General features: G+C 42.5%; 1 protein-coding gene across 1 annotated transcript in view; it reads right to left on the reverse strand.

Moving 5' to 3' along the window:
- NTSR1 (neurotensin receptor 1) overlaps window positions 1–12,387 on the reverse strand; it is a 48,848-nt gene that overhangs the window by 11,485 nt on the left and 24,976 nt on the right. The window contains exon 2 of the mRNA XM_048963273.1: window positions 5,371–5,572. Coding sequence (XP_048819230.1) covers window positions 5,371–5,572 — 202 coding nt within the window. The remainder of the gene's footprint in view (window positions 1–5,370; window positions 5,573–12,387) is intronic.

A 12,387-nucleotide genomic window follows, 5' to 3' on the forward strand; every position in this document is an offset into this window, starting at 1 on the left:
ATTAAAACATTCACTGGCACCAGTGAGACCTGGTTTCATCCAAAAGGAGCAAGGCAGAATATGAAGGTTAAAAGCCAACCAAAGAATGGGGCTCAGCAAGCAGCACATCCCTGCCAACACACTGCAAACCAGGGACTCTTCCCAAGTCCCCTTCTAAGATAATTAGTCGTAGATGTTGCTAGATTCAATCTAAGCTTCATTTGTGTCATTACTCCCAAGGATATCAGGGTGTGAGTAGGAGAAGGAAGGAGAAAGAAGAAATTTTCCCCTTGGAAGGATAGATGAGGGCTCTAGTCTTCTCCTCACCCATTCAATACACTTTCTACTCACTACAACCTGCTATAACCCAAGGTGACATCCTTTGCAGCCCCCTTCTTCATTCTCCTCTTGTTTTGAGTCTTACATATCCTTTATTCCTCCCTGAGCTGTTTCTGCTTGCTGAGGGATTCTGGCACTGTATTTGCTGCATGCTTCTGAAGTCACAGAGGCCTGGCTAGATTTCATGTCTAAAAAATGCATCAGTTACCTTTTTAAACACTCATACAAGGCAGGACCCAATACCTGGAAAATCTACTTGCCCAGCTTGGCCAGCCCTAGAGTTGTATTCAGAGATGCAGCAGCTGGAGCCTGAATTCCCATAGCCCTAGGAGCCTGAATCCCTGCAGCCATGCCCAGCAGCCGCAGGACTGGCACACACATCTTCCTCTCCCAACAAGCACAGCTGTGCTGCATTTCTGCTCCTCAGAGGCTGTTTACAGAGTGCTCTGTACAACTCCCTTTATGTCACTTGGCAGGCTGCAAAGTAAACCTACACGTACAAACACCTCCAAGAAACATATACAGCTATTATGTGGCTCATTTATCCTCCTGAATTTTAGTTGACACTTCTATCCGTGCTTCAAGTCATGGGAGACTCGCTGAACTCCACTTGCAGCAGCTCAGATTTTTGCTAGGGTTACAAACTGTCATGAATTTAGTTCCTTTCTTGCAAGCAAAGTGATTCATGGATAAATCTGATTTCCTTATAGTACAGACTTTCAGACTGCTGTTCTTCTGTGGACCTTTGTGGCTGCAAAGCATTTGCTATTTGTTACTCCTATTTGTGGGATAGTTACACTATAATCTCATAGCATTATTCTCCTCAAATTGGTAGCTCAAACTTGGAACATCTGAAAAGAGAAATGGACAAACTCTTCAGCACATTTTTATGGAGGGGAATTATTCACACACAAAGTAATGAAACACGTAGGATGCACGGATGCTTCATTAATACTTGGCATTTGCCTGGAGTTGCTTGAAGAAATGTAGAGGCTCCAGAATCATAATTTTAACATTCTCAAACTTTCAGTTAAAAAATATGGTGTGACTTCATTTCCTAAAAACTATCATACTGAGGCATTAACCAGCCAACTGTGGGAGGCTGAAGGATATTCTTTTAATTCTTTAAACCTCTCTAAAAGCTTTATAATTGCTTCAGTTAAGCAGCTTCTGTAACAGAGCAAATGCTACCTGGGAGAGTTCACGCTTTAATGAGCTTAGCATACGTCCACCAGGGATGCATAATGCCTGCACTCAATGTCCATCAGCTTGCCTTGGTGTTGTTGTCATTACTTGGCTGTGCCCTTCAGTAACTCCTTCCCGTTTGCTGGGCATGCAGTTGTGGAGGCAGTTGCTCCAAGAATAGGCATCTCTTTCTGCAGTTGCTGGATAGGCTGCAGGCTGGTGTTTTGATGGAGACAATTAGTCTGTGTCACAGAACTGTCCCCTTTCAAGAAGAAAGGTTGGCCAAAAAGCGCTTCCAGATTGAGCCAAGCTCAAATATGCCCCTAGAAAGACTTAGATTGGATGCATTGTGCAATAGTCTGGGCAGCATGTGTGAGGTTTCATCTGCTGAAAGCTGCTTATTATGAAGGGTGCATATCTGCATGTGTGTTTGAGAACTAGTGTATAGCTCAGATTTATTTAGGTAGCTTTCTTCCTTATCTAATGGTTGGTGTGTCAGGATGCATAACCAGCAGATTCACCCTTCTGTGCAGCGCCACGTAATGCCTGAGGGACTTGGCTGAGCAGCACTGCTACAGCGCAACCAAGGAATAAAGGAGTCCTCACAAAGGAGCTGGAAAGCCACCAGTTCCTGAAGCTCTCAGGATGTGGATCCTCACACCTACAGAAAGCTGACAGCAGAGAAGGAATTACAGTCAGAAATCACACGCTTAATGAATTAATGAACTGGCTCACAGGAAGCAGGGCTGACAAGTTCCTCGATCCTGATCTCCCTAATTGTTTTGTACATGACCAGAGTCAAACAGAGCCAAGAAAACACATACAAGCTAGAAAAGAGGAGGAAAGTAATACTGTGGACATTTGCATGAAGCTGCTGGCCTGACAATTTTCGCTCCTATTTTAATGTAATTAAGTACAAACTCAGTAGATGTGGAAGAAGGAAGGAAAGTGTTTGCTACTCTGATCTTATCAAACTCTGCTCACCATGAACTGAAAAAATTTGTTTTTTAAGCACTGGTTGTATGTATTCTGAAACATTTCACCATTAAAACATAACCAAGCTTTTATACATCAGGCCAAAGTTTACTTTTGGAAATGGAAAATACTTTAATCCTCATAAAGTCTAATTTCGTGCCAGCAGCTTTATTAGTGTGGACAAGGGCCATTGTTTTCTTTTCCCACTGTCTTCCATAAACTCATCAGTCTGGGTGGGTGATTTTGGCTGCCATGGAGCCCAGCACAAATCATATGCACTGTTGTAGAAAGAAGGGCTGCCATCAGTACCGGGAGTTAACCTGGACTCTTTGGTGAGGGATGCTCTTCCACTGTAGGGAGTGGGACTTTTGGTGGGTTCTCTAGGGCCAGGATTTCCTTCCCTATGGAAAAGGGGGTCTTGGCCAAAGCACTGCAGCCACCAAGAGCCTTGCCATAAAAAGCAGCAGCTGGAAGGCTTTCAGCTAACCAGCTCTCACATCTCATGTGCATGAGGGCCCTCACAGTGCAAAACCAGAACTGGCATATTTTAATAGACTTTTTTAGGGTGCTATTTTTGAACTGCTTTTCTTTATCATCTGTCAGTTTAAGCTACCAGATTCTTTGTTTTTTCTTCAGATTGCTTAATTAAGGCTTCTGGAATTTCACAGCACCACTTGATTCCTGGCTACTGGATCTTTTACGTAACTTTTGTCTGAACCAAAGCTCTGAGAAGAAAAAAAAAAAAACAAACAACAAAAAAGAAAGGGAATGAAGCCAGATATTTAAGACCTAAGTTGCTGCTGATGGAATCATTAAAATGCTGAGCCAGTTTTGCTTTTGAACTCATTCAAAAGCTCTTCCTCAGAGAGCCTGTGTGTGAGAGCAGGTCTATTCTTTAGCTTTACATATTGGCAAGCAAAGGCAAAAGAAAAGGATTATTTGTTACCACTCTAATTGTGGTTGTTCAGAAGAAGAATAAAATATTGAATCGCTTTCTGTCTTCATCCAGGGAGATCACAATTGTACCTCATTTCTCTGATGTCAATTCTCACCCATCAGTTTATAAGCTGCCATTTGTGCTCAGAGCTATAAATGTTGTCTGAGACATTGCAGTAATTATGAGTACAAAGGTGAACCCTTTATTGCATGTGAAATATGGATAGAGGCATTTTCAATAACTGGGCTTAGGAGTTCATCCAAAATATGTTTGCAGCTGCTTTGAGGCCTGCAAAATTTAATAAAAATCCTCTGAGTAGCTTTTTTAAAAAAAATAAAAATAAAAAAGTTCTGTTGCACTCTAATACTCTAATTTGGCTTGGGATGGAATGCATTTTGTCTTTGCTGTGATATCATGAATAGCTCGGGCAAAGTTTGCAAAACAGCACATGCAAAATCTGGCAGGGAGCAGACAAAATGCAACTCAAGGGGTGTAGATGTGTCCCTTGAGAACCCTGCTGGAGTGACAGTGGGACTTCGGCCCCCAAAAAAGCATATAAATGAGATAAAACCTTCCCCCAGAGCTTGACTTGACTTTGGGGGATGCAGAGGCCTCTCCCAGCAGAGCCAGCGGTCAGTAGGGCTTCATATTCAGCCCTGTTTGATATAATCTTCAGAGCAGTGTGTTTATATAGAGCTCCATATGTTGGTTTGGGAGGTTTGGGGGAAAGATTATGCGTCATTTGCTGCTGTAATAAGCAGAGCACCAGGGAAGACTGGCCTGACCCTGGCTGTGTGCAGCACAGGAACAAGGAATGCTCTCTGCAGATGATACAGCGGTCGCCCATCACTGCCCCACTGACTTGCTTCAGGCTTGGATTGTGTGGAAAACATTTTGCCTTTTCATCAACAGAAATAGCGACATTTTAACATTGTTCTGTAATTGAAATTGGAAGTCAAAGTTTTGAAGAGGAAGAACAGCCTGATTTGATTAAGATTTGTTTTTTTTTTTTTTTTTTTTTTTTAATCTCAGCTACTCGATTTTTTTTCTGTCAAAAAAAAAAAAAGGAAAATTGAAATCTGAATCAAAGCTGTGACCGTCTGCAAGAAACTCATTTCTATGTGCGTGCCATCAGGGGGAAATCAATTTTCCACACCCCTCTGGCAGAGATCACCAGAGCAGCCCCTACTTTTGCCTGCAGAGAAGGGGGAGGAAATCAATGCCTTGCTTCCAGCAGCTGGAGGGGATCTGCCTGCCTACATGGCCATGAGCAGTGTGCCCACAAGTGACCTGCGCAAGGTGCCCAGTCAGGATGATCTGTTCAAACCCAACCCCACAAAATACCTTTGGTTCTAAAACAACATGAGTTCCCACACTACACACAGAGCCCAAAGCCAGCACCAGCTGGAGGAGAGGTGTTCAGGTTGGAGGTGGCCAGGGATAGGAAAAGGAGTAGAAGAGCTTTGTATCAGCATGTTCTTTCTGTCTAAGAGAACATAGTTTCTTTCCTTAAATTTGGAATTTTCATGTCTCAACTTCTCCTCCATTGAGAACTATGAATTCAATAATGCTTAAATCCCTCTCTAGCTTCCTTCCTCTATAATGAATTTTTTTTATCCTTTAAGGGAAGATTGATGCAAAGTGTCTCTGGGAGAAATAGAAAATTAAAGATAAAATTCCCTAAGAAACTCTTGTTATCTCAGAAAGAAAAAGAGGAAGGAAAGAGACCAGGAGAAGAAATTAACTCACTTTCCAAAATGTCGGACTTTGAGTTGAGAACTGGACAACAATGGCAAATTTCAAAGCATTTCTCAGGGGTAATCTGGATTTTTTAAAATGTTACTTTTCATTTCAGATGTTTTGAATGAAAGCATTCACCAGTTTCAACCTAGCCCTTCAAATCATATCTACATAGACACTTCTAGCTGCTGCAGTGTCAAAACGCTGCTACTTACGCAGGACCCTGACACCGTGTCTCAGGGCTTGCACACGGCCAGGCTCCATGGACATGCTGAGCATCGTCTGCTGCCCACCGATGGTGCAAACCTGGTTTTCCTGGGCAGCTTGCTTGAACATGATCATGAGCTGGTTGGCAATGATGGTGTTGAGCACAGAAATGACGACCATGGGAAACACGAAAGAGATGAACGTGTTGACCTGTGGAGGAGAAACAAGGCATGGTCAAAGCAGGGGAATGGTCAGCAAGGCAGGAGATTGTGATTCATTTCTCACAGCAAGAGTAACAGCCTGCAGTGGAAACATTTTCCCTTCTCTTGCACTTTGCCTTTGCTTTTGAAGCTTATTGCACAGAGAGAAAGCTCAGACACCACTGTCATGTGTTCATTTAGTGGTGTCAACACTCAGAAAAGGCAAATTCACTCACACCCAATTATGATGTCTTTCCCTTTTCAGGGCAGCTCATTTCCAGAAGTGTCATGACCAAAAGGTATCATTATCTTTTTATCTTGCCAGTGGCAGGATGCTTTGTAGCTTTCACTGTGCGGAGCACGACTCCTAAATAACAGTATGTTATTATATTTTTTCTTTATTATGAGCTCTACTCGGGATATTTCAGCTCTGGCCTTCCCTTGTAGATTTAATGACAGCTTTTTGTTAGCCAGTAATCAAATTGTCCAATAAGCCTTGTGCCTTAAAGGATTAAAATTGATCGGAATAAACAAGTGGAAGTTATAATGGTTTTAGTACAAATTATTTGATTACTACAGTTTTGATAAAATTAAATGGAGGATCAAATTAAGCAGTGATTGAATCAAGTGTAAGTCACTGTTCGTGTCAACTAAAAGCAGAAAGCCTTCGTGAGGGCCTCCGTCTCTGCCTCGAAACTCGCTGGAGCTCAGTTTAGCAATGCAGCCTGGGAAGAAAATGAGCTGTGTGTTCCTGAGACTCATCCTCGCTGCTGGTGAGGAGGCTGATCACATCACTGACATCAGTGGGTGAAAGAGCAGAAGTCCCTAAAAGCCTGGAAGTTTTAAAACTTCAGAACGTTAACAAGAATCGAACCGCGTGCTACAAACCACTGAGGAAGCAATTTTATTAAAAGCAATAGAACAGCCACATCAATGGAAGGATAAAAACCAAAAAGCAATGGGGACCCTCACCCTGTGCTAGGGTTGTAAGGCATACTAACTTTTTTTGCCCAGACAGACACATCTCTTGCAGATCAGTGCCTTAAAATACAGAAGTGGCCCTGCACTCTGAGCCAAATCCATGTTCTTCTGCAGGAAACCTCATTGACCAATGAGTGCTTCGTCTGCTTGGGGGAGAAATCTAGAGAAATCCCTTCTCCAACACAGCAAGATCACAGCACTGTTCAGGTTTCTGTTCTACCCCCAGTATCTGGTTCAGATATATGTTCTCTTTGCTCCGGAAAAAATCAGAAATACAAATGTAAATGGAAAAATGAGGAAAAAATCCCCAGACCCCCATAATGTAACATGGGATGCATAAAGCAAAGAACTAAGAACATAAGTGTAAGGGGAACAGGTGCACTGACAATCAGAAACAGTTAAGTCTCCATGTTCATAAATTTAAGCAAGATGTAACTCCTCTTTTGCTGAAGACAGGCAGCACTGTTCTTGCCAGTTCTCTTTTTTAGATCAAGTCTCTGTACAACTCCAGAGCTCGATGCACTTAGCAAAAGTACCAGCTGGGTTTCATCTCCAGCAGTCCATGTTGTGAGAGCATTGACTTTCAGTTTATTCTTGTAATAATAATGGAGCTACACCATGGACAATTTCCGGAGGAAATTCCTAGATATACTTCCCCATTGCAAGCTACTAATGGTCTTTGTTGTTAAATATATACTTTTCCAAGCTCCCCTTGTCTCCTAAAAGATAGCACATCTCACAGCATCCTGCATACAAAGAAGAGTTATCTTCTATCAAGATGTTAAGATAGATCCTTAAGTGGTAGGCAGCACGTTCACAGCCAGCACAAAATAAGTTTTTCACAGTGGGAGCAATCTGTGCTTGTAAAGAATCTGCTTTATTCAACCTTCACAATGCAGTTGTGCTGAGCTGGCACACACAGGGTGAAAAGCCTTCCTCAGGCTTACAGGTCCTGCAGCCCTACAGTCCCACATGGCTGTTTGTGCTGCTGAATATCCTCTGCCACCACTGAGCAGCATTTGCAAATGAGCAAAATGAAGCTCTCCACTCTGCCACCAAAGATTCAGAGTTTATTGAATTTCACTCAATAGCTTTGCCCAAGCTAAAAATTAGTCTTGCCTAATAGAATCACACAGAAACCAAAAAGTCTGTTCTGAGCTTTCTTTAAGGTTTTGATTCATTCCCAGTACTGTGAAGATTTTAAAGAGCTTGAGAAACTGTCAGGAATAGCATTATGAATTGCTATGGCAGAAGTGTAAAAACTGCATACATTCTATGAAAGGCTCCATTGAAAGATTTCTATCTGGTCCTGATTTGCACTGATTTGTACTTAACAAAATTCAAAGGGATGGAGAGTTTTAATTTGTGGAAAAAAATCATTTTCAAATACAAACACTCGAAGACAAAAAGAGCCAGAGAAGCAGATCTCTCCCAGCACAGCCCTTGTGCTCAGTGCTGTCCCTGGCTCTACTGGGCTGTGCACGGGGCATGGCAGTGCTGCTGGTGTGCCTCCAACAGCACTTTGAAGCCAGCAGAAGTTTCCTTTCTGCATTGGCAGGAGCTGGTCTGGAATCCCTGGACTATATACTGAACAGTGTTCAGGATCAGAATGACTTGTATGGGTGTTTAATGAGATTTTCATTAGTGCTGACACTCTTCATTATCAGTGGAACTGTAGCTGCCAGTGAACACCTATGACTGTTAATTCCTTTGGCTTCTTGCGTACCTTTACAGCCCTGGGAAGGAGGATTTAGACAGTATCCAGCTTCATTTTTGATCTAATAGTCTTAGGCTGTATGCTGGCTTACCACAGAAATGACAGCTTGTGCAATACCACATCCAAACCGTTGTATTCAGGTTGTTTGAATGTAAAAGCAGAATGCTATGGCCTCATCTTAGCTGCCACCAAGAGTTCATGCTGTTTATCCTCTCCATTAAAACTTACATATATACATATTTTTTAAAGATAATGCAATACTACAATGTTTGCCACTGGCAGGAATGAATGAAACACAGAGCCACTTCCATGTTGCTGACTCTCCTGCAGCCAGAGCAGCCCTAAAAGCCATTCAAGCACCAGGCTGGAAGCATTTCTGCAATGGAATTACTGCTCAGGACCAAGTAATCATACAACGCCTTCATCTCACACAGCACAAAGCCATGGACTTTCCTCCCAGCAGCACTGAGCAGCTCTGCTTGGGATCAGTCAGATGTGTTTCTCCAGGACCCCCAGAGCACGAAGCATTACAACCATGCAGCATTTTGAAGGATTCCAAAGACAGAACAGTTCTGAGGATGAGGCTCCAAGGGCTCATGAAAAGACAAATGGAAATTTATGGAAATAAATTTTCGGAGGATAAAAACGGAGTTATCAGTCCAGTCAGTTATCCAGTCAGCTCAACAAAAATCGGACTTTGTGTTGTTAACTGTTAAAGTCACACAAAGTAAACAAAACTTGAAATGCAGGCAGCAACCAGGGGTCCCAAGGAACAGAACCAGGGCTCCCACCAGCATGGACCTGACTCCAGAGCAGACAAAGGGGCAGCTGATATTTAGGTCAGCACTAGCAGTTGTATATGACTCCTGTTTCATGGCAGAGAGCTGAGATGCTCCCCCACTGCCTGGATTTCTCAGTGCAGAGATCTTCAGCTGTCCCAGAGGCTTCTCGAACCCTGAGGACACACAAGGAAAATGGCCCCGAAGGAGCTGGCAAGCATCTCAGATTTGCCTTTCTGGTTTCCTGGCACTGACAATGGAGAAGCTGAAGATGCAGGGTGTCATGCTTTTGAGCACATCAATTAAACGTCGCTGGGATTTAACAAATTAATACATTCTGGTTCACCTCATTTCTAATGGAAATGTAAATTCTCCTCCTCCTGGCTGTGGAGGCTGTACTGTTAGCATATGTCAATCAGAAAAGCACTCCCTTCATCATTCGGCTGCCAAACAATCCTATGTGACTACATAGAGTTGAAAAGTCACTAGTTTTCTCACTTGGTGACTGGAATCAGCATTTTTTAACCACTCAGTGAATAACTTCAGCACTAATAATCGCACTGCTCCATTTGTGGGTGCAGCAATCTGTGGAATACGAAGCTGGACTGGGAGGTGTTCATGATGCTGGCATGCCAAAAGAAACATTTGGCTTTGCCACTTGTGTTTGATGTTCACAGGACACATCTGATTGAATAATCCCATTTTTTTCTCCTGTTGTAAGTAAGTTCCTGTCTAGTTAAATCCTATGTCTGCACAGTTTTCCAAACATCCTTGCCAAGTGTTTAGCAGTGAGCAGCTCCGTGCCATTCCTTGGATACAATGGGGCAAGGGAGACTGTGTCTGTAAGTGGTGACAGAGAGCAACAACTGTTCTCATAGCCTCTACCTGGGACAAGAAGGAATGTGTAAGCTGAAAAACAGCCTAGAAAGGGAGTTCAGCTCTACTGAAAAGTTTGGAGGCATTTCAATAATTTCAGCATGGCTTGGTTCAGAGCATACTATTTAGCATTAGATTTTAGTACAAAGTATTTCCTGTCTTTCTCCTCTTGGATCATTAATTCAATAAATATCTAAATTAAATCTGCAGACTAAAGATGAAGCCTAAAAGTGTATGAAATTGAGACAACAAAGGAAGGAACCAGAGCTGCTGAAGGAGGTAGCTAACACTGAGGTACATGCAGTGCAGCACAGGACTGCTGGTTCTTATCCCAGGTAAGTGTATCATGGCACAGAACCTCAAACAGTAGTTAAACAGGAGCAGGGCTAGGTGCTGAATGCTGTGTAGATCTGGAGCTCTAACAGGGCACTTAAGCAGGAGCTTGATCTTTGCACATTTCTCTTTTAACTCACACAAGCTTGCCTGTCACCTTGTATTTCTGCAATGTTAAACAGCCCTGATACCATCATCACCTGCAGGTGCTTTTTCAGCCATGCAAAATGAACCCCCCTTGTCTCATGACCAGACTGAGCATATAAAAATCTGATGTGGATCTGGGTGGTGGGACATTATATCCTATCATCACCATAGCAGATGGCCAAAGATGAGACATGGCCACAGAAACTTCTGGTTATTGTCACACCTTATGCTCTGTACTTCTATTCAGCCATAGGGGTATGGACTCAGTATCTCCTACCCAAGGTGATAGTGTGATTGTGTGATTTGCTCTAATCTTGTCTCAAACTGCTCTACTGTTCACTTTTTTGGACCACAGATGTGGAAGCCTTCAAATGTATCCTTCAGGGGAAAAGACAACAGAGGAAAACCTCAAATACAGACACATCCTGCTCAATCCACTTTTCATTAAATAACTCAGTGGGTTTTGCTGAGCTCGGCTGACATCAGCTGCAGGAGCTCAAATTGGCCAAACTTCTCTTTTTTAGATCTCTGCAGGGGTCTCTTTCTTCTAGTCAGCTTTCTTCTTGTTTTGGATAAGGTCTGGAAATAGGAGGCTGCAGGTAGTGCTGCTTAGGTGAAGAAAAAGAGCACACAAGCCTGAATACAGTCTGTCAGATGGATCTGACTGATGCTCCCAAGCCATCAGACTGGGTCTTGTCCCCATGACATTACTGCTCTGCACCCATTCATGTCAATGAAACTGAATTAATCGTGTGGCAAGGACATATGAGCCTCAGTTACTGATACATCCATTCACTGGCCTTATTCTATCCACAGAAGTAAAACTACTCCAGGGGTGATATAAAAGACCTGTGTGTGAGCTGTGGCTGCTTGCTCCTGTTAAGAAATATTGGGTTTTGTATGGGCAGATATTTTGATCAGAATAAAATGAGTGTTACCACAGGGCTAACAGTGATAGCATGCACTGTTTTCAGTCTACGCTGCACTTCAATCCACCTAAAATCTGTTATTGTTAGCATCTTGTGCTTGCTCCAGAGCAGAGGTAAAGTGACATGCATTCTCTCCTTGGATCCATGGAAACAACAAGAGAATGACCAGTCAGCGTGGAACAGAACATGAAAAATAATCAACATGTAAGATTTTCAAGCCTGTGTGAGGTCCTGCACTGATGAACTGTAACAGGAATGCAGAGCAGCTAATGATCTTGAGAAGTGAGCTTAATCACACACTCTGCAGGAGTTAATCAGATACAGAACAGATGGAAATAAATTGCATACTGACAAAAAATCCATCATATCTCCATGGCAAAAACATTCCTCCAGCTTTTCCATTCATAAATCTCCCTCCATGGAGAAATCACTTGTTCATAAAGAACAACATCTGATGCAGAACAACTTAAAAGTGTCTCTTGCTTATGATGGGGTGGCAAAGATGTCACAACACTGAGTAATGGTGGCATTCCTGAGCTTGACTCGGTACCTGATAAGATCATTTAACCTCATTTCTATGCATTGTTAATAATCCTGTGACCTAAAGTATTTTCAGACTTATCATAAGTAATAGCTGAGAGGTATGATTCACATACAAGTGTTTGATACAAGGCTTATTATTCCTAATTGTACACAATGATAATATCCAAGTATGAAAGCCCCTGGGGACCTCAGAGCTCCCCATTACCTTGCTAAATGTCAGAAAATCTTCACTGTAAACATTCATAAGAGAAAATTTCCTCTTCTCCTAATCTTTAGGACACCACTCTCAAATCTGAATGGCTCTTGTGGTTCTGGCTCCCAGCGGTAGAGAAAAGCTGTGAAATTTGGGAAATCCTGAAAATAACACACTGGAGAGCTGGACATATGGAAGGTTTTAAAGGTTGCTGAGTGTGATGCAGAATGCCTTATTGTACCATTGACCTCCCTGTAAAACTGAAGGACATTTCTTAAGGAAAAAAAAAAAATTACCAAAAAAACCCCAAACCCTCAACCAACCAAA

The sequence above is a fragment of the Lagopus muta genome, chromosome 16 (genome assembly GCF_023343835.1).
Source record: "Lagopus muta isolate bLagMut1 chromosome 16, bLagMut1 primary, whole genome shotgun sequence".
Lineage (NCBI taxonomy): Eukaryota > Metazoa > Chordata > Aves > Galliformes > Phasianidae > Lagopus > Lagopus muta.